Source organism: Vidua macroura, chromosome 13 (genome assembly GCF_024509145.1).
Source record: "Vidua macroura isolate BioBank_ID:100142 chromosome 13, ASM2450914v1, whole genome shotgun sequence".
Classification (NCBI taxonomy): Eukaryota; Metazoa; Chordata; class Aves; order Passeriformes; family Viduidae; genus Vidua; species Vidua macroura.
In genome coordinates, this window is record NC_071583.1 from 15,534,910 (window position 1) to 15,561,278 (window position 26,369).

General features: G+C 42.0%; 1 protein-coding gene across 1 annotated transcript in view; it reads right to left on the bottom strand.

Moving 5' to 3' along the window:
• Positions 1-23,946, bottom strand: part of STIMATE (STIM activating enhancer) — a 34,245-nt gene extending 10,299 nt beyond the window's left edge. Inside the window, exons 1-4 of the mRNA XM_053989477.1 lie at positions 23,778-23,946; positions 6,896-6,944; positions 5,025-5,120; positions 2,818-2,939 (exon numbers count right to left, since the gene is read on the bottom strand). Coding sequence (XP_053845452.1) covers positions 2,818-2,939; positions 5,025-5,120; positions 6,896-6,944; positions 23,778-23,946 — 436 coding nt within the window. The remainder of the gene's footprint in view (positions 1-2,817; positions 2,940-5,024; positions 5,121-6,895; positions 6,945-23,777) is intronic.
• Between the last annotated feature and the right edge of the window lie 2,423 nt (positions 23,947-26,369).

Genomic DNA, 26,369 nt, shown 5'->3' on the forward strand with positions numbered 1-26,369 from the left:
TGGAGAAGAGAAGGCTCCAGGGTGACCTTATTGCAGCATTTCAGTACCTGAGGGGGCTCCAAGAGAGCTGGAGAGGGACTGTGGAGCAAGAGGACAAGGGGGAATGGCTGCCCACTGCCAGAGGGCAGGGTCAGATGGGATATTGGGAAGGAATTGCTCCCTGGGAGGGTGGGGAGGCCCTGGCACAGGGTGCCCAGAGCAGCTGTGGCTGCCCCTGGATCCCTGGCAGTGTCCAAGGCCAGGCTGCACAGGGCTTGGAGCAGCCTGGGACAGTGGAAGGTGTCCCTGCCCGTGGCAGGGGTGGAATGAGATGGGCTTTGAGTTCTCTTCCAAATCAAACCATTCTGTGATTCTGTACTACACATCCGTATTTAACTTCAAAATCTCAAGTTCTAAACACACTTGCAACCCCACAGAACTGCATTTTAGTCCCCTCTTCTACCCTACTTTATTTTTAAAAATCTTATGTAAAGTAACAGTGTTCTTTGGGTCAAACGGAAAAATTTTAAATAAACTGGTGATATGAGGGTTTTCACTTCAGGAGCATCAGGGACACTTAAAAGAAGATGACAGCAAATGATCCAATGCAACTTGTCCTTTTAGATGGGATTTCTTACAGAGGACCTAACCTTACTGCACACCTACTTAGTTTTAGCCAAAACTAATAACTTTCCATCTGCTCTCTAATTCTCTTTATACCAGAAGCCTCTCCCACATGATTAATGGAAATGCAGATTTGCAAATATGCTTTAAAAGAGTCCAGACAATAGCTTTATTAAAAACCTAACACACTAAGGGCAGGACAGCACATTAATAAAGATGCAGAAAAGAAAGTTAGTGACTAATAAAATTATCTGATCCTAGAGAAAACAACTAACAAAAGAGGGTTTATGTAATTTCATACATCACTTAAACACACACACAGGAGAATAGTCAATAAACAGGTTCAGGTGTTTCAGATCTCCTAATTCAAAGTGACAATATACTGGAACAGCCATAGACCACCTCCAAAACACTACACAAGTTCATTTGTTGATTTTAAGAGCTTAATTACTGCAGTCAGAAATGCCTCATAACTAAAACAGACCTGGATACATTTTGAAAGTCAGTAAGAAATAGAGAAGTTTCAGGGGAGTGAATATACTCCTCATATTTCCCCATCCACAGACTGCTTACTGCTGAAAGAACATTAAAATGAGAAAGAACAACAGATTACACACAAAAAATTTCAAAATGTTATTCGGAAGAAATAAAATCTAATATCTGATATGATTACAAATACCCACCTATAACTGTAATAGATAGAATTTTTTTTTTCTCTAAGAGGAAACTCAAGTTTATATGGGCTAAAAGCTGCTCAAATATCTTTAGATGGCTTCAAGCCAAACCAACAGTCAGAAAATGGGGTTCTGGGCAAGAGGTCTCACCTCTTTCCTTGCCCCTTTGCCTTCCCTGGGCATTGGTGCTTACCTAATCCCTTAGAGACAAGCCTGGGACTAATCTGGAGGAACTACTTACTTTTTTTACATCTAGTGAATTTTTGATGGTTTAGCTCTCTTGGTCAATTCCCTGAAGAGTCAGCTATGCACCAGTCCAAGGAAAAGAGTGGAAATACTGCACTGTGGCATGTGGGATAAAAGCAGACAAGCAGTGCCAGTGCTGATTTAAACAGCTTAAGTGGCCATAAACTGTACCCCAAAAGATACACATTAAATCTCTATAAACCAAACATGCCCTAATGGTATAGGCAGTTATTTCTCCTAAGTTGCTTGCTATCATATCTAAACCTCTGACATTAAAGCAAATAGCAATTCATGTTATTTGACTGCAAACTTCTCAAGCTTTTAAAGTGCTCCAATTTCACAAGGCCTTTATTTACTCTTAGTTCTGTCAGCTACTTAGGACAATTAAAAACAAAGAAATCTACAAAACCAAAATCCTGCCAGTAATAATTATAAAACTGCTGTGGAAGCTCCTAATTTTTTAGGCAAACATTTTTAACTTTTTTTAACTTTTCTCCCACTAAACCACTGGTGTGGTTGTTTTTCTCTCTGATGAAGAGTCACAGCTCTCTTATGAGGCAACATCTCCTCCCATTTCTGTCTCATGGAGCTGCAAATATGATTTCTAGCATGTTCACAAAACTTTCATTTTCAGCAATCTGGGAATAGCAGACCGAACAAAATGAAACTCAACCATGGCTGCAAATCCACAACTTCTGCACATCCGTGGACTTCTGAGTAACAGAAGATAAACTGCAACTTCACCTGGAAGTGATTTCACAGTCTGTCCCTCACGCATTTTGCACCAGTGATACAGGCTCTACATGCACAAGCTCCAGTGATGATTACTTGAGGAGCAGCACAGACCATCTTGCCATTCCCTTCTCTGAAGGGATGTGGCTGCTTAGAGAGGGCTGGCAGAACTCTTGGTCTCTATCTTCAGACAGTGGCACGTGGTTCAGTGAAAGCTTTAGTAGGAAATAGCCTTCCAGCAATCATTTTTTTAGAAGTGTTTCAGAGTAAATTTATCATGCTGGTATTTTTTCCATGAGATGAGCCAATATCATAATTTGTTGAATCACTCCTTAAAAAAATAAACATTCAAGCAGTCATTCCAAACTCAGTAACTGCTCAGAGATTTGTTGAGCGTTCTAAGACACAAGGTGAATACTTAGATACAGAACTTAAAAGAACCCTCATGGTAAGTCAAATACTAAAATGACTGTACAACGATTTTAGGATGAGTTAACCACTTGCTGAAATACTCTGGGATTCTACCCTGAGAATCACCTCAGTGCCAGAACAGAACATTTACCATATTCCCCAAAGCGAAGGGACTCCCACTGCTGCCACTCCACGATGCTGCTGACAGCACGGATCCCGATGTAGATCAGCAGCATTCCTAAGGTGGCATCCAGCAAGAAGTTGATAAGGTACCTGAAAGGAAAAACAGAAAAGAAAACAAGGAGTGAGAGTCCATTTTCTACAGGTTCAGGGTATTTTAACACCGTGATTGATAAAAGATCTGTAAGTATATTGAGAAGCCAGAGTATTCAGAACAATCATTTACCCACTTCTGTAATTACACTGAGCGCCTAAAATTTAAATACTTTTAGCAGTCTCAATATTTTTTTCTGTCCTTAAAAATCCCAAAACTTTCTAAAAATAGTTATTTTCTAATAATTGTTCACCAAATCTGAGTTTTAACTAACGTTGCTTTAGCCAAAGGCTGAGTGTCTGCAGAGGAACGTTGGCAATCCCGACTCTGCACGAGTCCCGCCGAGGCCACAAGAGGCTGCTGTAAGCCCGCAGCAGGAAGGCAGCAGCAGGAGCAGCAGGGAAATCAGAGCTGCCAGCGCCTATTCCACAGCCAGACAGGGCTCCCGGCCCCCCAGGGATGCCCGGGATTCCCAAGCCCGCCGGCCTCACCCCGGGATGTGTCCTTAACCTGCCCACAGGAGCTGCTGTGCTGCTGCCGGGCAAGTCTGGACCCACTTTCAAATGTAGGGATATTTTTCCTAACATAAATGTTGGTTAATACTAGGTGATATTTTTTCTGCTATCAAGAACCTGCACCCTTGTCTGAGAAATTATCCAGCTCCACACTGTAATTTCGGTTATCCTCAGAGCACTGAATAATCTCACTCTCTTACTGGTTTTGTGTCATGTTACACTTAGATTAAAAGTGGGATTTGAAAATAAAAATATGGAGATGCAGGAGAGAATGCACATGTCAGTAAACCCTTTATTTTGCCTACCAAATTCTTTTGTGTTATTTTTAATAATCAAAGTTATTTTTAATTTAAAATACTATAATACACTATTGTGCCTTAGCTTTAAACACTGACAATTTCTGACATGCTTTTGTTACCTCACTTGAATATATACTTTGAGTTATAAAAATTGAATGAAAGTAATTTGCACCTGCCAGTTTTTAAACCTATCAGGAAATTCTTAAATCTATAAGCAAGGTAAATCCTACAATGATGCCTGGTATTGTTGAAACTGTCATAATTACAACTCAAATTTTACAGTTAGTGTGCTAAAATAAATGCATTTTGCCTAACAGAATGCTTTGTGGTGGGAAGAGAAAAGCAGTGTTCTTGCACATTTCTACCATGTAGGAGCACAGAAGGAACCAAGGAGGAGTAAGGAATATAAAACTGGCTTGTGCAGCAACACAAGCACGTTCATTGAGCTGTGTCTCTCCTTTGTTTACCCAAGAACAACGAGTGAGCAGATGCCATCCAAAGGAACTGGACCGGTTCTAAAAGGCAAATTACTGGGCTTTTAAAAGTCATTTCACAGCTTTTGTTACTAGCAATGTGTAAGCTACTTTGAGCATGAGCCTTATCAAGAACAAACCCAAACAATTATCATTTGCTTCAGGAGCTCCTGTAAAGAGCCTGTCGGGGTCTTAGTCATAAAATCTTCAGGTTTAATACACTACAGAGAAATGCTTATCTAGTTAGTCACACTGCTCCAAGCGTGACACTGCAGAATTAATTTCTCTACTAACTGCCTGGCTACCAAGCAAGATTTCCCATTTTTAACAAAATGAAAATAATACTGCAGCAGCCAATGTACGTTTAAGAAACAAATACAAACACAAATGATTTTTGCTAAATAACCCTGAAAGCAACCTCACTTTGTATTACAGCCTTGCTTTACTACAGTGAACACAACTGGATATTCATTTCCTTTGGTCCCAGCACCTTCAGTAAACAAACCTGAACTGCAATGTGCATCCCAAGTCCCCATTCATTCACTGAAGTAGCAAGGCTTTGCCTTTTAGGTTTAAAAAAGATACACACAGTCCAGACTCCTGCCAGCCATGAGCAGGAGTCTTAAACAGAAGATTCCTGATCCTTGATAACTAAGTTTAAACCACAGGTTTTTTCAAGTGACTGATTTTTACCATGAAAACTGTCTTCTCAGCTTTATCTTGCCTTACTACCCACATACACCTACTCAGCCACAGAACTTCCATAAAGGCCAGTTATTCCAAAATTAAACACTCACAGTGAACAGGGGTCTTCTTCTGTAAGGCCTGATAAATAGACATTTGCGAAGTGGATGAACAACATCCCTATGGCTTGCTTGGAAGTATCTAAAAACCTATGTAAAGTAAAAACAGTTTTTAAGACACACAAAACTGTTTACAACACAGCCAGACATTACAAATTTATGGTAATTAAAACTCCATCCCTACTACTAATTTTTTTTCTCCAGATGAGAACACCAGAATGACAAAAGTATCATGGTATTTAGCTTTTATTTAACAATGTTCCATTTAAAATTCTGCCTCTATTTTTTCTAGCAATAACCCAAATCATATTAACTTGAAACCTACCACTGTAAATGTAAAGTCTATGGATATCCTCTTGGTATCATATGCATTATCCAAGAGCTAATCCTGACTAACTTTAGCTAAGTCTTTAATAACCTTCTGGAAACAATGAATATCCCAGCCCTGATACATATTTTGGACCTTTTATGTTTGTGCATTTTTAGCAAGCTTATGGCACAGACAAAAATAAAATCCTCATCATGTGTTTGTGGGTGAACAACTTAATAGTGACTAATGAACCCTTTATCTACAGTATTTCATTTAAAAGCCAGTATATTTTTCACCTGAAAGCATGAAGTGGTTTCACTGAATTTTATCTACAGTGCAGAGCTTAGAACACACTGCAAAAGAATTCCAACCTTGACAATATTATCTCCAAAGCAGATGATAAAGTCAGAGAGAAAAGAGTTTGTTACTCAAGGGGAAAATATAAATCCCCACTTAGACAGTGATTCAGTAATGACTCCAGCCTTTACCATTCTTTTTTCATCATCTTTTGCACAAAACCAAAATTTTCAGTGGATGTTTCATTAAATGTAAAACATAAGAATCATAATAAGTATTCAGCAGGCAAGAGTGTGTTCTTTGTACTATACAGAATAACAACATTTTTGCCTGTTGTTTGCATGTCTAAAAAGATCTAAACACCCCAACAGATCCAAATTACATTTTATGGCTGAATTAATCTACCCTCCCTGATAACTGTCTTGAACTTCAATCTCTTCATTCACTGCATGACACAGAGAGCTGAGTGTTGGAGATGAGGCAGGAAGCCAGTGAGTTACATATCTAATCAGTATACTCTGCTATAAATAACAATACTTGAGTCCCAGAACAAGATTCTTTGCTTAAAAATTAAGGCCTATCAGTGCACTTGTCAGAATTTCAGGCTGAGGTAGACTGCAGTACACAAAGATTTTGTATTTCTTTTTTCAATAAAATAAAGGTCAGTGTTAGTTTTGAGAAGCAGCATTGTATGAGAGGAATTTAAACCACTGAAGTCTTGAACGAGTGGAATGGCAGCCTAACATTTACACCAGTCTCAAAACTTGCTTCAATTCAGTAACTTTTAAAATGTAGTAAACACAAATACACTTTTTATACCTTGTATTTTTATGGTTGATATATTTTTTATCATCCTGTTTTCCATTTTATACATAGTAGGATACCAACAAAACATGGAATTTATTTGAGCCCAGCTGAGATCTTCTTCTAAGCTTATACGAGTCTGTAGATGTTCAGATGCATCTTAGGGCTACTCTAAGTTTCTGTCTTCGGGAAGAAGCACAAATTGAAGCTTTATGCCTAAATGCACACCTCTATAGATTCCTGGAAGTGTTCAGTAAGAAATGACTTCCCAGGATACACACAGAAGGTAACCTGACTCATGTGTTTTGGTAACTTTTTTGGTTCCTCACTGACAGTTACCAATTTCTTGTCATCACTTTTCTTTATTTTAATCATCATACACTAACATCATCCCTTCAATTTCTGCAACATGCAAGCAGAAAAGAAGTTAAGAATAAAGTATGCAGAAACTTACCATATCCTCCAGGGACGTCTTTCATGCTTTGGTTCTCTGAAGCGTTTTACTAGGGAGAAAAAAAAATAATTGAAGACAATCAGCAGCTTCCAAAGCAACAAAAATATAGAAAAGTGAAAACAAATAGTCTTGCAGGAATGTGACATCCTTTGATGAAATGGATCTTTCCCTACTGCACTTCACCATATCAAACTCCAAGGGTCCATTTTCAAAGGAACTCCCTTCTATCACCTCTCAGTTCCTAGAGCTCCATTCTCTGACTGCCAATATCCCTCACATGAAACAATAACCCATATCTGACCACCATTGCATCGGCCTGAGCTTTTATGACTGCCCATCCAGAAAATTTAATTTCCAACAATAAAGCAGGAATTAGAAAGAGCTGTTTCTTTGCCTCACTGGAGACCCAAACCCAAATTGGAAAGTATTCTCATAACTTGGGGCAGTCCATAATATCAGAATGAAATCAATTGTATCAGTAGTAGGATAAGTACATTCTCTGACAACATCTCTACTTTGTTACTTTGTTAGGAAACTGAATTACAGAATGAAAGACGGACAGATTTTTTTTTTTTTAGGGTGATAATCCCTTCACAGAAAGGTAGACAATTGTTAATGTACTGGAAACAAACAAACAAACAAAATTACTATTAAAATTAATGAAGATTATACACAAAGGCAAAAATGTAGGTAAGTTAGTCTATTGCAGTTTATTTTAAAACTGTTTGGGCATCTGACAGAAAGCTCCTCTCATACCCTGCCCAGCTACTTCCACGTACTTCCATCCCATCCCAGGTCCATGTGGAAGGATCTAGATGACTCCTGAAGAACAAGTGTGGGAAAACAGAGTGACAAGGGCATAAAAGCAGTTCCTGATGTGCAAACAATGGCTGGTCCATATATTTGCTCTGTCTGGTCTGCAGTTTGTCCCATCTTCTTAGGAAATTCCATTTCTAACTCCTTCTGGGCGAGAAAACCTTTTTTCCTGCTGGGAACACACACTCAGCCCTGCCATGGGTCAGAGCTGGGGCAGGGGCTGTGGCAGCCTCACCTCTGTCAGATCTGGCCTCATATCCTAACACAGATTTATTCTTTGTTACAGCTGCAAGATACTAAATTCTTACACATCCCAAAGAACACAAACACAACATGGTAATGTGAAACCTTTCCATTAAGTATGGGGTTTATACAAGGGTTTTACTTCTTTCTGCCCAAATTTCAGGACCACTCACCAGTTCCTTCAACATAAGTTCTTGAAAAACAATTATTTCGGCTCTTATTTCAGAAATGATCTCTTATTAAAAAAAAAAAAAAAAAATCCTTGATTGTCCTCCACCCCTTCAAATTGCAGAGATTCTGATTCAAGAGGCACAAACCATAGCAGGTATAGTCAGGCAAAATATAAACAAGTATTTTAACCTGCTTCTCCAGGTATTAGTGATGAATTTCAGTTTAACTTAGGATGCTCTGTGTACACCATGCTTGCCCAGCTCACCAGCCTTTAAATCACATTCTGGTTTCTGAACCAATCATAACTTTTTCACAAGTAAGGCAATTTCCCCCAAAGTCAACAGTCTTCATAAAACAATTAAATAAATCACCTCCAAGGTGGAGGGGAAGCACTTTCAGGGAACACCAAGCTGCCAACCTGCCATCTCCCTGTCTGTCACTGCTTCTGACAGCAGAAAGAAACTGTTTCACCCCCATGAGAAACTAAAAAGTGACAAGACAAAAAGACTGTACATTTACACCAAAGATAAAGTTGTAATAGCAACATTTGCCAGCAGTTTTCCCTATGAACAGCATGACATAAATACAAAACTTCTGTTAAAAATGAGCAACACTCAGCCAAGTTAACCAGTTTGTTATTTATGACAAGTCCTCCCCAGTCAGAGTATGGATTACTTTAATTAGTGGCACTTTTGTGTAACAACAGGAAGCCACAAAGCATCACAAAGCAAATGCAAGAAACAGAAGTTTCAACTTACTGTGGAGTTAGTGCAAGATGCTTTTCTGCAGTCAAAATGGCAATAATCTGCTATGGTGTGCATGCTTTGGGCAGGGGTAAACCCCAAGCTTAGGCTTTTGCCTGTTACTGCTATGAAGTTGTATAATGCCCCTGGATTCATTAATTTCTTTTAAAATTTCACAAAAGTTCATTTTGGAAGAGGATATTCAAAAGCAATTCCACTAACAGCATTTCAAATTTTATCTGTACTGAGAAACAGTCTTGATAAGGTTTGTGTTCTCTGGCCAGTTCTAGAAACACATTTCATTTGAGTTCACATTAAACAGGAGAACAAGCTTGGAAAGCCTCTGCAGCTGTCTTTTGCGAATGTACTGACTGGCTGCTCACACCACAAAAATGTATGCCTTCAAATTAAATTAGTAAAATCTTCAGCAGGTGCAATCTGATGAATATGTACCTGTACACCTGAAAGCCCAGTAGGTCCACATGAAAGTGCTGTTTGCCCAGCCCAGCTCCTTGCAGCAGTGTCTGTGAGCATCAGGTGTTTCTGACAGATGCAGACATTGCCAGCTACTTCTCAACATACCCCTGATGCAGAATTTGAGCCTTCCCAGTGACTGAACTGAGCAAAAACCCAACAGGCTGTAGACAACCACACTGGTAAGCTCAGGGTCCTCAGCATGCTCACTAGTCATACATTAATTTTGGAACCAAAAGTCAGCACACGTTTCTTACAGAATCTTTACTGGCACTTTCTAAGCACCTATCAAATTGGGATGGGGAAAGTAATTTCTCCCCTTGTGCTCCCCAAAAGCAGTCAGGATTGCTGCTCCCAGCCCCAGCCCGTTTCTCTTGGCAGTCTCAGCACAAACTGGGGCTGGTGCGTGTGTCAGCTGACAGATGGATCTCAATCTGCCGGCTCTGCCTGCGAGCACGCGGCGCTGCTCCATATGCTCCAGCTCGGAGCGCCGCGCTCGCACCGGCAGCCATCCACCACACTTAATATTAATTAACTAATAACGTGCAGAATCTCATGCTGAATTATAAATGAAGAAAGAAGCACTGCTTGTTTACATATTCAGTGCCAGAATTTTTCAGGAAAGGAAATAAAAGCACTCCTGCCAACAAGCATGTGAGCTGCCAGATGGACAGATAATAGGTAAGCATACAAGACATAGTATTGCTAATGCAAAATTCAAGTTCATTGAATTGTCTTCCCACTTCATTGAAATTCTAGGAATAATTAATGCCAGAGTACTGTGGAAGGGTTTCTAACACTTACTTTAATGTGGGAGTTTTGCAATCAGAATTTCAGAAGACTCACAGGGAAAAACAACAGCCAGAAGACAGACAAGAAATGAAATAAAACCTCTCCAAGTCATCAATATGCAAAGCAACACTTGAAAACCAGCCTTTCTCTCTCTCCTTCATCTCCTCAAGAAGTCCCACAGGAACTATTTTGCTGATGTGAACTTCAATATGGATTCAAGAACTCCAAGTTTCTGGATGGTTGCTCTTGTAGCAGCACAAATCTGGCTCATCTCCCACCTTTGAAATGTTTCTATGTGTCATGCACTACTGCATTTCTTAGATGCAGGTTCTGGCAATTCTCAGTAAGAATCTTTCTGACCCCAGTAAAGATCAAAGGTTTCTCTAGCTCATTAATTTGAAATTAAAAAAAGCAAAATCAACATGTTCAATGTCCTCTGCAGCTGCACTATGACAACACTGCTCTTCTGAGGAGAGAGTTGGGAATTTCACCTGTGCTTCCAGTGCTTCTCAAAACTTTTTCAAAGATGGGTCACAGACAAAGCATGTGACTGAATGTTTCATTTCATAAACCTCCTATGTATTTCTGTCATCAAATCTCAGCAGAGCAACAGCTGAGCTGGCCAAAGAGAAAAGAAGGAAAGGTTGGTGAGGATCACATTTGCACACCACATTCACATTTCCTCACGTGTGTGAGCAGTTTCAGCTGGGGCAGAATTGGACTCTTCTCACAAGGGCACGGGACACAGGAAACAGCCACAAGTTGGAGCCAGGGAGATTCCAGGGTGAAAGGAGCAAAAAATTTCCAGTGAGGGCAACTAAATTCTGCAACAAGTTGCCCGAAGAACATGCAGTGACTGCAGTCTGACAGACCTTGAGGATTACCCTGGACAATGCTCCAAGCAAGGGGACATGGGCCAGCCCTGCTCTGAGCAGGAGGTGGAAGCAGGTGACATTTGGAGTCCCTTCCAAAAAAATTGGTATGTAAGTCCAGAACTCATTTTCCTGTGATCTGACACTTAAAAAGCTCCAAGATTTGAACCAATTATCAAAGGACTAAAGTATGGCTAACTGAAAATCACACACACACACATAATATGTGGAGGGACAGAATCTCACACTGAGAAATCTGCTGCAGTGTGAGCTTCCCAAATAACAAGTTTGCAACCAGACAGATCCTCCAACACAGCCCTCACAGTGCAAGACTGCTGGGATCTGCAGGCTACTGTGGTATTGATTCACACAATTTCCAGCATTCCTGACAAGTATTACAAGTTTCCTGTACAAGGCTGTTTGCTCACTGTGTGTGGAGTAACAGCTGAAGTTACACCAAGCAGTAGCACCCGAGCTTGGAATCAGATGCAGATTTTCAGGTGACCACTCTCAGAGAATGGCACTATTTCCAGAACATTTGGTTATCAGACCATATGCCTCACAAATTTGAACCTACACTTTCTAACCTTGTAAAAAACTTGTAAAGTCAACTACATACACAGGCCAGATTTTTATTTTTTAAAATTCTATTTGGGAAGACTTTGAAAAACACTGTTCTACTTGTTAGTATCAACACTTTTCCCACAACAGTGGGAACCATGTCTGTCCTGAACAAGCATATGCACACTAGTAAGTCCTGAAAATTCACATGACTATGGAATGACAACAACCCATGAAATTCATGTTATTTGTGATCTTTATTATTAATTTGCACTTACCTCCCTTTACTGTTAAAGCAAAGCCTTTAAGAGGCTTGTCTTGCCATTTCACTTTGTCCCTTTCCCATTATTTTCTTGGTAGCAGCACAGTGAGAATAAATAATTACATGAGATTACATACAAGATTTCCCCAAAATAGAATTTTTCTTTTTAGAATTAACTGTGCAAGAAACATGTCCAATGAGAATAGGCTACAATGATGCCTTACAAAAGATACATAGGTCTGTAAACCATTACCAAACTCAATTACCAAAGCTTTTGTGACACTTATGAGCTCAGCATCTCCCCAAACTCAGAGTTAAGAAAAGAAAAGGAATTCTGTCTGCATCTGTTTCAAAAAGAGGTAATCAATGTGATTGTAAAAAAACACCAAAAGAACCAGTGTGTTTTTGGCGTGCTGCTCATTTCTCCAGCCCCAAAATACACTATGCTCTTGGCAATTCAATTTTTGTCCTACTGCAAATTCTTCCTTCTATTCCTATGCCCCATTAGCTACATGCTCAAATGCAGGACATCTTGAAAGCCTGCTGCTTATCTCCCTGCATAAGAGCTCCAGAATTCCACATAATATTTTTTGCTTAAGGACACAGACTTCTCCACACCTGAGATACCCATGATACTAAAGCAGAAATTATATTGGACTGGAACTGATTTCCAGTGATATTGCTGCATTGGAGAAACACACCAGGAACCATGGCTTCTTCATGATGAAAAAAGTCAGGGAATAACTCACTCATGGGAAAATTTTGTTCTAGTCAGTATTAGACAAAGTACATGAGCCCCCAGCTTTGCTGTCTGGCAAAAAGGATTTTTAAAACTTCTGTAAGAGAGAAAACAGCATTAGCCATGCAAGTACCCAATCCCTTTCTTAATTCCACTGTGCCCTTGGCCTTAATGATTCTGTAGTGCAATTAAGAACTGGTCCATTAAAGAAGGTCACCCAGGGAGAAACTTTATAGAAAGCTGGACACAATAAAGTTAAATGACCCAGCCAGCTGGTTATTCAGGGACACGTCACACTCAAGATGCAGTGCCTGGACAGCCACGAGGTACCTGCAAACCACAGATCTTATCCCAGTCTCTGTTCCACTGGCAGCAGTGATGATAATGTTGTGGTTAAGGCAGCAAAACCTTTGTGGGCCTGACTGGAACTTTTGTCAGATCAGAGAACAAGGGGCTCTGTTTTACTGCAAAGTTAGACATCAGTGCCAAGCATCCTCCAAGCCCAGCTATCTCATGACCTGGGCTCCTTTGTCTCAACACAGATGACAAGAGATGACTGAAAACAAGGTGCCAGCACTGGATTTCACATTATTTATCAAATGGGCAGAAGTGCTTGCTAGATAAAAGCTGGTGAAATACAGTAACTGAAAGTTACCTGTGTAAAAGCATTTACTTCCTACCTGCTTCCACAGCCAGCTAAAAACCCACCTGTAAATTTTGTCCCTTCAAAGGTTTAGTGAGAGCTAAAACTTTACAGTCATTCTGCAGGGAATGGCTATCACAAAGTAAAGCTCCCCTTCACAGTGCAGGGGAGGAGAGGACAAATCATTATCAGGAAAACAACCCTAAATACTGCTGTCTGGGCTTTGGAATAAATCAGATGATTCTGCTGCTTCAGGAAAGGCAGTCAAATGCATTACATGAGGTTGGTGAGTTTCTTATTCCTAACATGTACGCACTTTAGGCTCCAGAATTTTTTCCTAAATCCTTAGCTTGTATAGCCTGGCTGTGGGAGACACAAATAAATCATATTACCTGAATACAACTCAGCCTAAGACAATTTCAGCAAGACTGATCTCGTGCATCCTGGTAGCACATGACTGTGTGGCTCTGACAGATGCATTAACTTGGCTGTCAATAAAGGAAACAAATACATCTTAGCAGAGCCAGCAGCCCAGACACACCACATCAATAGCCATTGTCATGGTGCTTTTTTCCTTTTTCTTAAAAGTAAAGCTTACTTTTAAAACAACTAAACTAACTTAGCAGAGGGAGAATTGCACACAACTTCTCACTTTTGATTACTAACCTATTTGCTGCCTCCCCAGAGAGAGAAGCACTTTAGAAATCATAAAATGCATCTACAACACACTCTGTAAACAGAAGCATCCAGCCCTCAGATCCCAAAAGCCATGGCAATACTAAAAATAAAGGGCTGCAAGTAACTGCTTTAAGAACTCTAAGGTAAACAGCACAAGTAGCTTAGGAAATATTTATCCAAATAATAAAGTTAAAAGCCACAATTCAGTCTTAAGAGACAGGCATTTGTTATCTTTGCATTTAGCATACACAGCATTGTTGGGTCAAGGTGTGCTCTGTTTGGAAGTCCTAATAAATCAGTTTCCCAGCACTTTCAGAGAGAGATGCATTTGCTATTCTGTTTCTTCAACAGATATGAGATAGTTAAAGCAAAGCAAATCTAGGCTTCCAGTGAATATACCTGTGAGATTGGCATTGGGAAGTTGATACAGATCCCTCCTGCAAAGACTTTTATATTCTGAACCAGGAATCATTAAACAACTACCAAATGAAAAAGCAAGGTTGCTAGAAAAACAGCCGTGCCATTCCTGTCATGCTATGCAAGCACCCAGTGAAGACTGAAAAATACAGTGTACTGTGTTCAAGTGGATTTTTTTCTCTGCTAGAAATCAGAACCATTTGGGAAACATGAATTATTTAGCACAAGACAAATAGAATCAATCCATATTAATGTGCACTAAGCAGCAATTTACGATTCACAACACCATTTTCACGTACAGCATTCACAAGATCACTCAATAATACATGAAGCCTTCTGAACGTTATTAGTATGACAACAGGTATCAATGAACTTTAAGTCATTCAAGCCGCTTGTTTTAAATCAGCTCTTGGGAACGGGCAGAACTGCCACAGCACAGCTCCAAACTCAATCAGTATTCATTAAAACATTAAGCAAGGCAGAAACTGTAACAGTTTTAAAAGCAGAAAGCAAACCTGAAATGTAAGTTCAGATACAAAAAAGATGTAAAAGGAAAACTGTAAAAACTTTGTAAAAAATGATAAAACAGCAAATATGTTAAATCAAGGAGGCCAAAAGTAGATGTAAACTGTATATTCAGAGACCATTTAAATTCTAAAGAGCTTTGCTTACCAGAGTCAGTCTTCCTAGACTGGAACTATCAAAGCATTGAATTGCAAGACAAACATTTCATACAACACCAACTGTTTTAAAAAGAACAAAAGATACACAACCTACTTTCATATATTCTCTTTGCACATGATCAAATATCATGAAAGGAGAGTCAGAGGCCAATTATGCAGACTTCTTTGACATCATGTATCTAACAACTAGGTATACACTTCATAAATTAAATTTATGAAATCAGGATGAAATCATGTAACAATTTCCACCTGCAAAAGGCTTCTTACTCCTTAACAACACCAAAACCTAATGCCAGCACTGAAAACATACTGCCGTAAGTAACTCAAGGTTTTAAGATTAGATGGAGGAGGGTGGGACTTCCTCCCCCCACAATAATTTTAAAGCTCCTTAGACTATTTCATCTTCTACCATTACAATTACCTTCCAAAGAAAGCATTTAAGTCCTATGTATATAAAATAATGTAGGCTGTTAGTCACACCACCTGCCTCAAAGCAAGGAAGATGTGCTGGAAGATATTGAATAGCAGCTTCTTCAGTACCAGGAAGGAAGTAAAGGCAATTATTCTAAAATGGAATGAAAATTTTAGAGCATAGTATCTTCAGAAATTATTAGAGACAGAGGATATATGCTGGTAGTTGTAAATAGCTGGTTGTAATTTAAAAGTCATTTTTGTTCCATGGAAAAATCCTGTATTTTTGAGAAACAGAAAAAAAATCACAGTGAAAAAAGAAAAAAGCAAGCAAAGGTTGCTCCTGTAAGTAAAGAACTTTCTCAAGGGGACTGCCTAGACTGTCCAAGATTGCTGTGGTGAACCTTATTTGTATTTACTTCCATTGCTTCATCCTTTTCACAGTGTCAGTGGAGCAATGGAGAAACCTCTCAAACAGAAGCAGCACCCAAATAAACTTGTCACAAATCTTCACATCCTGAGCACCCTGCAGCTCCCAGACCAGCTGCTCCTGAGCTTGTTACTGTCCCAGCACCAGAGAAAACAGGAACTGTGGCACAGCTCTCCTCTCCTCTCAGGCAAGCCAACATATATTAATCACCATGAGAGGAGGAATGCTTGGTCTTAGAATCTGGGGTAGCCAAAAATGTGACAGAAGACAAAATGATCAAAACCATATCAAACCGCAAAACAATGTTTGCTTATTATTAAAAAAAAAAAAAGTGCAACATTTAGAGGAAAAAATATCATAAAACCCAGAAAAAAATAAGTTTAGTAACTTCCTTGACATGATTTTCCCCTGCTGTAGCTCTGCATGTCTGTAAAATAACTCACACCTGGAACTATGGATCTGAACCTTGAACAGTGAGCTATGAGGAATTTGAACTGTAAATCTATTCTAGCTCATTTTCATTCTCAACCTCAATATATGACAACGTATGTATGAGGTTATGACAACAAATATATATAAAATGTGTGATTCAGGGTAAGTGGCAGAAAAAAGGCCTTCTGTATTATAATCATCACTGTGAATAGGTTTAGTTATCCCTGACTAAACCCTAAAACCTCATGCCCACACCACACCACCTGCAAAAGCAGACTCATGCAAGCTCTGAGCTTATATTCAGTCTGCCACGGACTTAACAAACTGAGTTTCACAGGGAATAAATTTTGCTGAGATCAAGAAATCTTTGAGAATGCAAAGCATTTCCGCCCAGCAGGCATGAGAAAGCAGACCTGATTTTTCACTTCATCAACAAAATCCACACAGATAAGACCTTGTTAAATACCACTTTAAGAATGCAAACTTCATTAACCATGAAATTAATATCACCACAGAATGCAAAACTGCACCCTGTGTGTCTGTACAAATCAGCTCCTTACAGATTTAATTATGAAACACCAGTCAGAAGACATTCACTATGCACTTTAGAGTTAAACACCAGTCTAGCTAACAGTCTAGAAGTCCATCCTAATTAAACACAGCTTCAGAGTTCCTAGATAATTTATCATTTTAATAGTTTACAAATGTCAACATAACTTATCCTTTTTCCTAAACATTTCACAATGTGAATGACACTGTGTAATTGTACTTAGAGCAATCTTATTATGGGGCATACAACTACATCCAGCCATCAGCTGAGTCATAAGAAAATGTAACACTTTCTGAGCCAGCAAGACAAAGTAGGGCATCAGACCTAATGAAGAGAGACCTAGAGATTGCAGATTATTTGTCTATATTGGTGCCTTATTTTCCTTGTTTTAACTTTTACTGGCATGGTGTTTCAAGGATAGTCAGTGACACTAAAATATTAATGACCTGATATGATCAGGACATGAGGACCAATAAAGTGCTATTACAATCTATGGCAACTAAGAATTGTACATCTTGAAAGCAGCCCAACCCTATTACATGCTTTTGTACACCATGAAATTTGTCAGCAAGATGTGCCTTTTTCTGGAGAGTTTACAATAGACAGAATTTATTCCACATAGATGCTTCATATGTTAAAGAGTAATACAATATTAGCATGGCAAAAGAAAGTAATTTACTTTGCTAATTCAGCCAGGGTTGGATTTCTTTTTTCTGCTACAGCTCGTAGTGCATCTCTCCTATTTGTCTCAAACACGGCTCAGGATGTCACAGAGGCACTGGAAGGGCTGATGATTTATTTAAAACAAACAAGCAGCAGCACTGCTACATGGCTGCAAGCGATACCTGACCATCTGGGGATAAGGAAACACTGGATCATTGTAAGGCACAATTTACTTGGCCCTGACCAAAGTGACCTCACAGGGCTTTTCCAAGTCCTGCAGCTACAAGCAGACACTTAACCTACAGAACAACACCTACTGCAGTGCCCTGCGATACCGATCGTCACTAATTGCCATGGAATGGGCCCGAAGGAGGACGAGAGTACCACATATTTCTGCTACCATCACCCCATCCTGTTACCTGCCTGGCCCAGCCAGACGGGAGGGAGCTGCCTCAGCCCTTCCTGCCAGGCGGCCGAACCCGCCGCGGGCCGTGGCTCCGGGTGAGCGTCCCTCCTCAGCCGGCTGCCCGGCCAGGGGGAGGCTCCGGGTGAGCGTCCCTCCTCAGCCGGCTGCCCGGCCAGGGGGAGGCTCCGGGTGAGCGTCCCTCCTCAGCCGGCTGCCCGGCCAGGGGGAGGCTCCGGGTGAGCGTCCCTCCTCAGCCGGCTGCCCGGCCAGGGGGAGGCTCCGGGTGAGCGTCCCTCCTCAGCCGGCTGCCCGGCCAGGGGGAGGCTCCGACCCGGCCCCGGGAGCTCTCCAGGGTCCTGCCCCGACCCCGCCACCCGCGAGTCCCACTGCTCCCCGGGCAGCTTTTGTCACTTCCCACTTTTTCAAAATGCTCTCCCAAACCTCGCCTTTTAGCACAGTTCAACATCTAACCAGTGTTCCTTTACCTGCACAGGGACTCATCCCCGCTGCAGCGGTACCCCAGAGCGCTGCTCAAACTCATGCCAAGCACACATTGCAACGCCAGCTCTGCATTTACCCGGTAAGCCGCCGGGAGCTTGCACTTGTGAGAGTTCTAGGAGAATGAAAAAAGCGCGTTTTGCATCGTGCCTGCGGTGTGCAAGCACAATGCTGCTCGTGTTTTCACAATTAGAAAGCTCCCATTTCTGATCTGACACTTCTGTACGAGACAAGCTTTAATACAAGAAGGACCCTGCTGAGGGGTCCTCAGGAATTCATGTGAACACGAACTGCACCACTCAGAGCAAATACATTCAAGGATGCAGTATGAGCAAGTCAGAATTATATAAAATCTTTCAAGAAATGCTTTTATTAACAAAGCTAGCAGGCCACTGCCCAGCATCTCAGGAAATGCCATGCATATTAAACTAGTTGCTGTTACTCAGAGATCTGTATTCCACTGCTATCAAATTTTCATATTTTCTAAGCCTGCTCAAGCAGAAAGACAATTGCTATAGAAAACAACTAAATCATATGGTTTAGACCTTTTATATCCAATAGCTTATTTTATGCTTTTTTGTTAAAGGCAACTGGAATTACCTTTAATTCCTTCTCTCCAGAACATTATTCCCATAAAATTACTCCTTTACCTTAATGTAAATATGAAATAATTCCTCTGAAAAGCACATTTTTGCTAAGGCATTTCAAATTCTACTAAATTACCTACTAAGATAGCTTATTATGTGAAAAAGCATTCCTTCTCCTTGGACAGCCTTTTAAGTGGGAAAACCTTGCTGTAAAGTTCACTGGCATTAAGGGTGTAGCTTTTAAGGTATTTCCTTTAATGTAAAGCAAAGAGAGCACCTTACAATATGTATAGTATCTTTTATTGGAATGGTTTCTTTTTGTTTCATCTGTGACTCAACAGCAAACCCACCTACTCAGCTATTCACTGCACCTGAACCCAGTCATCCCACTTTTGTAAACCCTTCTCAGCCTGAGTACAGACACAAACTGTAACAAGCCATAAAAAGGGAACAGACTCCCACACTCTGATCTCCTTTACAGCGTATTTGTATTTTCCTCACAGACAGACACAAACCTTCTACCTGCAGAGAACCAACTGACTCCTCTATTTCAATAATTCATCATACAACTCACATCTGATTCGTCAGCCATTCCTAAGTAGCCCAAAACAAACACTGCCACACTCTGATGAGGTACCAATTTTCTGGCAAACAAGCTTAGTAAATAAACTACTTTAAACAGTTTGTTAGGGTAAGGGGATGGGCAGTGGGTTTTTGCCCATGCCTTTCCCAGGTTTGGGTAATAAAAATGGAGTTTTTTAAACCTACATCTAATGTCATACACATATGAGAATACTGTGCTATCATCCCTCTCTTATCATTCACTACCAATGAAAGCCCAACCCCAGAATGCTCAGAAGGTGCTTGTAATTACAGACACATGGTATTATACGAAAGTGTTTAAAACCTGCTTTGTGGCATCAGGAAATAAACACAAACCAAGGAACCTCAAGCACCTAAGGAGCAAAGCCATCATTTAAAATCAAGATCCTGTGAAATAAGATACAAATGTGATAGCAGCAAACTTTGAAAAAATATCTTTGCCTTAGTGACCCGTAGCATAAACATGCATTTCTTCCATCAAGGGAAACTCATTAAGACTTCCTGTTATGAAATGGCTTGGCTTAAATAAACCAGGGTGAAAAAACAAATCCATATGTAAGGCAGGAGGGACAAGAACAAAACCAAGCAATACACGTAAAACCACCAGGCTAATAGGTTGGAGAGTTAGTGGCCAGAGTCCAAGAGGGCTGCCAGTGCAAGCAGACTTGCCAAAATGAGGTGTTTTTTCATCAGTTAGTTCCCTTGGATAGGGAGTTAGAGCCTGTGGTCAGGAGAGACCCAACAGAAGTTGTCACACCCAACTTCAGTTCAGCTTTTCCTGTATTGGAACCTCTGAAGCATCTGGGTGAAACTGTTTTACACATCTTCAGCCTCACAGCTGAGCAGTAAAATTAATTCACAGTAATTAAACACAAGACAGGTGGGCTCTGATAATATTAAGAAAATTCACTACTGGTTCAGACATCAGAAAAGGACCTCCCTGCACATGCTTCACATCAAGAACAGCAGGGTAGTTTGGAATCAGGAGTGGATTTGTGTGGCCTTAACTTACAACAATAAAAACCACATGCAAACTTTGACTCTTTTAAAGGGAGATAGGGAAGCTCCCATATAAACTCGAAATAGATGATCACTAGAAGCACCTTCCACAAGAAAAAGATTAGGGAATTGTGACAGGTTATATCTGAATCTGGAAAAACCTAGAACGAAGTCATTAATTTAAATGGTAAGGTAGGGTGAGTGGGTGAAACTGATCCTCATTCCCTGTGTGTCAGAACAGGGAGTCAATAGCTACAAGGAAAAGGAAACCTAGGAATTAATGTTAAATGAACATTTTGTCAGCTCAAAGTGAGAAATTCACCATTTCTGTCACTTCTTGGTTGTGCCCATTCAGTAGAGAGGGAACACACAAGGAAGGCTGATAATGTGCCTGGGGTGAAAGCCTTTCCTACCAGCATCAGAAGACAGACACAGCAGGGCAGCTCCCACACTCCCCCTGGCAGAGAGCCACCACATTTTCCACAAACTAAAAACTTCATACTTAACACATTTTAGCCCTTCAAATATGAAGTTCGAATGATGTCATTGGCAGGTCAGCTGACAGCACAGCTTTACAGCAACTGAAGAGGGGCATGAACAAAAAGGTGGCACACTGGAGTGTCAGATATTAAATAATTTTGCTTTCAGAACAGTCATTCAGTTCTTTGTAGATGAACATCCAGCAGTGAGGCACAGAAAAGGTCCTTCTTCTCTTACAGCTTACATTTAAAAATATTTTCTTTTTTCCACTGAATGTAAGCATGGTAAAATTTATCTAGGAAAGGGGACATCTGGGTCAGCCTTTGATCTAGCCACTTACCAAAATTTCTTATTCTTTACATGTCAAATTGAATATTTTTCAAAGGAAGACAGTTTCTGCGCATAAAGAGCAATTGTGCAATGTATCTCTGGTGCCATTACTTTAATTTCTTTTACTACAGAGGGTTCAGTACCATTAATCACAACTGAAGTATTAGAACATCTCCTTCTAGTGCTTTCTTAAAAAAAAAGAAACAAAAGAAGACAAGTGACTTCCTCCTTATTAAATTTAAATACCAGACAGTCATGGGTAAGGCAAGAGCTGGAGAAATGATACAGCTGCACACAGAGAATTACTGCTGTTCCAAAGGGGCCTGACTGCAGTCACAAATCTCAAGCAGCCTCTGCCTACAGCCACCTGTTTCTCCCTGTGTGCCAGACAGCTACAGGACCAGAGCTACTCCAGCTTAAATGCAATCCAGTTCTGTGATGCAGCTCCAGCAGCTCTGTCACCCCTCCTGCCCCAGCAGCCTGGGGCAGGAACAGCTGTGTAGGTGCCCAGATGTTTGCTGAGGTCATGCTCTCCCTCCATTCTCAGCCACAAGTTCCTGCTTTGCTGTCACATCTTACCTGTCACAAAAAGTCCTTTGCTGAGGAAACCTTAAAGGGTTTGGAACAACACACTAGGTGTTTTGCATATGACATAAAAAGGTGTCCCGGGGTGACTTCATGATGCTAGTGAATAGAAACATTCAGGAAAAGCTACCAGACAAACAGAATTTTTGCACAAAACAGCCCCTAACAGAGAGCTGCTCTTGTAGGAGTGTAACAGGCTCGTGTGCTGTCACCAACGTCTCCTCCTGCTCAGAGAGAGGCACAAAATACTGTGGAAGAGAACGTGGCTGGCAAAGCTGGGACAAACAAACCCATGCATATGTTTTTGAATATATGCACTTTTAAGAATGATGAGGTGGTATGTTTTTGCTCTAGTCTGCTTTGAACACAGACTCCTTTCTCACCATACACTGGCTGCCTTCCACTCCCTTCTGCCACAACTGCACCAACAGTCTCCTCCCAGTTCCTGGTTTAACAGCACCTAACCCAAGTCAGAAAGTGCAGCCAACAACAAGGTTTTCATTTTTCTACTCCCTACTTTTTATATTCGCTTTTTCTTGTCATCACTTAGTCCAGTGATACTGTAACATGCATAAAGATACTATTTCCAGAAAAAAAGATACCATCCTGACAACTAACATCTGTAGTTCTTCATCTTTTGATGCCAAATCCATAAAAATTACCTATCTTTATCCCTTAAATCTAAAACCAACACTGTGTACTCATCACCTTCTTACACAGAGGTACTTCTGTTTGGAAACTGCTAAAACTTCTAATTATGAGGCTGCTGTCCTGACCAAATGCTACACTGCTGATTACTGCTGCCCTTCAGCCACAGGATGACAGCTACACACATAACTTTTAGAAGAGCAATGTAATTGTTAATAGCAACTGAGACACCAAGGCATGCAAATATAATGTGTTAGCAAATGTCTGAGTTAACCATAACAGTATGACAGCAGCATGAAAAGGCATCAGTGCAATTCTAATGTAAACAGGATCTTAGTCTTTAGATCAAATTATAAAACATGTCCCTGATGTTCTCTTTTTCCTCTCCCACCTTTTGCTACCAGCAAGGTCACAGTCAGCTGAGTAATGACACTGGGCTTCTTTCCCGCTCCTCCACCCAAAGGATACTAACTAGAGCACGGGACAGAGTACCCCAGAATTGTTTCACGTTGTTGTGACTTCCTCACCACAGGGCTGGAGCCACCAAAGACCTTCCTTGCCTTTCCACCACAATCAAAGAGCAGCGTAAGGAGTGCTGCCCATCAGCTGAGCTCTGCCAGCGCCACACAGCTCTCTGGCTGCTCCAGCTCCCAGGAATGGCCCTCCAAGGAAGCGAGGCACGATCGAAACAAGTGTGACTTTGCTGCTGGTGACATGACAGGGTAGGTGCACCTGCAGTAAAACCGATCAGCCAAACCCGTGACTTGTGTACATCCCAAACCCGAGCGGCTCCGCACACACCACCTCCTCCTGCTGGCAGAATTCCAAGCAGAACACACACCCACCCGATGAATTCTACCAGCACGGGTACGAGCATTAGGAAGGCAAGTTTATGAAAGCGAAAGGACACGAGCCACCGCCTCTGAGGCCTCCCCGCACGGCCCCGCTCCAGCTCACCCGGCACCCACAAAGCGCCGCCGGCGGCTGCGCCCCCCGAGGCCGCCACGGCCCTTCCGAGCCCTCCCCGGCCGGGAGCCCGGGACAGCCCGGCCCTTCCCGGGACGGCCTCGGGGCAGCGCGGCCGCGGCACCGCTGCCGAGCCCGACCCGTCCTCGGGCCGCCCGCCCGCTCCCCGCCAGGCCGGAGGCCGCGGCCCCGCCACTCACGCATGAGGGTGCTGAAGGCCACGACGCCCAGGAGCCCCTGCAGGAAGATGCCGAATCTGTCCATGAGGGCGCCGTTCTCGCAGCCGCGGTCCCCGGGCCCCGGCGCCCCGGCGGGCCGCGGGGTGCCGGCGGTGAGGCCGAGGCTGCCGTTGGGCGGCGGCGCCCCCATGGCGAGGCCCGGCCGGCGCCCTCAGCGGCGCATGGCGGCCGTGCCGGCCCCGCTGCCGCTCCGCCCCGCTGCCCGGCCCGCCCCGCAGCCCGGCCCGCCGCGTCACCGCACCGCCCCTCGGCCCGCCCGGCCCTCAGCGCTCCGCCCGTGACACGGACGGCGACCGGCCCCGGGTCCCCGGGAGCAGGGGCTCCAGCCCCAGCGCTGCCCGCTGCGCTCGGGCAGAGCCGGCTGAGGAGCACGGCAGAGGAGTGCCCGGTGCTGCGGGCAGCTGCCAAACGCTGTCGGGCTCCAGCATCCACACACCGGCTCCAGCATCCACACACCGTCCGGCTCCAGCGTCCGACCCCTTTTTAAACCGCACCACAGCCCCGAGGAATCCCCGGGTAAGAACCACAGCACCGGAGGCTTTGCTTAGCCCAGACCGCACAGGGTCAGGCAAGGCTGCTATCACCCTGGCAAGAGGAAAGCATGACCTGGGTTCTTTAGCAAAAATGTTTCATCCTTCGTAAAGGGCAACCCCCGGCCCAATGGATTAAACAAAACATGTCAGCATTTTCATTCGGAAAACTGTGAAACTGGACCTGTTGGCCAGTGGGCCTCGACTGGCCCCCTTGTGTTGTACTCCTGTTCATCCTCACCAGCCAGAACTGCATCGAGTTTAGGCTCTTATTTTTAGTGCGGGATCAACCCAGGTCATGTTGCATTGTATTGCTTTCTTACACAATTTTTAAAATTTCTCTAAATAATTTAAAATCCCTGTCTAAATATGAATTCGCTTATAAATATGACCCAGAAAGCACATGTTTAGGTCTATCAGAAAGCAAAGCCAAGCACATGAATCAGTAGTTCTTTAAATAACATTTGTTGTGTCTACATCACAAACCTACCTACGTGACTGCCCTTCCTGGCAGGTGATGCCAAACAGTATTGGCACATGACAGTGATTTTTATCATGTTTAGGCTGTGTCATAAATGTCTGGAAGTTGCAGCTAGAAAAAAATGCTCTCAGCTCTCTGACCTAGAAAGCACACAGCCAGAATGCTCTGTCCAGTGCCTCTGGCCCCAGGTCAACACTCTGCTGCTCTGAGCTGCCAAAAGCAAGAGCTCAGGAAAGCAAATAGTTACCTAACAGAAAAGACACGGACCAAAGCAGGTTGCTTTTTCTCCCCCTTGCACACAGTGGCAACAGCCATCAAGCACTGCATTTGCAACCTGGGCTTGACCTATTTGCTTGTGGCCCAGGGTGGTTTTTTAGCTTTCACAGCTGCTGCTGAACATTAGAAATTCCACACATGTACCTGACCTTAACCCCAGTACTGGTTAAAGATTTACCTGATGCTATTTACACATAAAACCTATGTTTCAGACATGAATCTGGAAACATAACTCAAAGGGCTTATGCATACTGTTACTTCCATGCTTTAAACCAGATCATTCCCCTGAAATGCCTCTTCAAGGGTTTCATCTCATCATGACTCCTATAAGCCCTTCTGAAACCTGTGGCAGACAAACCACTGCCTCCTGCTATGTACTATTCACAAGCCTTCAGATTTCTCTCAAGCAGACAGTGCTCTGTGAAGGCAAGTAGAAGATTTATGTTAAATCCTACATATTTATAGAGGTCTAAAGACAGCGTTAAGCAAATCAGTTTCATCCCACTCCTATGCATTTTCTGCACCCAGTGTAAAATCAGCTCAAGGTAACTGAAGTGCAGCCAAGAAACAAGTGCTGAGTACAATCTGTTGGAATGCCAAGTAAGGAGACAAGAACTTTGCAAGGCAAAGTCTTCTGAAACATCTCATGTTATTCAGAGGAAGCAAAGCCAGCCTGTTTTAAAATTTCAGCTAGCTGGGGTAGCACTAACCTTTACAAAACCATCCAGGAGCTGCAGCACCAGCAAGGTTTGCAGTGGATTGTATCAAGCAGCTTCCAAGGTTCGAAGAAGGCAATAAAATTACTCCAATTTGTAGGTCCTGTCCTCAGCTCCTGTATATTAATTGGATTCAGCATCCTGTGACACAAAACCTGTTACCTTAGAAGAAGCTTTGATAAAGAGGACTCCTGCATTTGAGGGAACTGAATAAACCCAATCAAGCTCTTCAACATGAAGCCTCTCCAAGTGTTATTTATGTGGCTTGCATTTACCTTTTATGCAAGCAATGGAACATGCCAGATAACTTCCACAGTTTTCCAAGATGGAAAATTGCTCATAGTCAGCAGCAGTATTTATGATATTAATACCAAAGCCATCAGTAACAGTTTAAGTATCTTTTTTTAATTTTCTTACAACCACTTAAAACTGTCATATAACACAAACTTTTGTACACTATTTACAGACAAAACAAGTAAAATATCCATCCAAAATATTTTTTAAAAAATCCTCTGATTAAATTGTTACACCTGCTCAAACAATGGTGGGA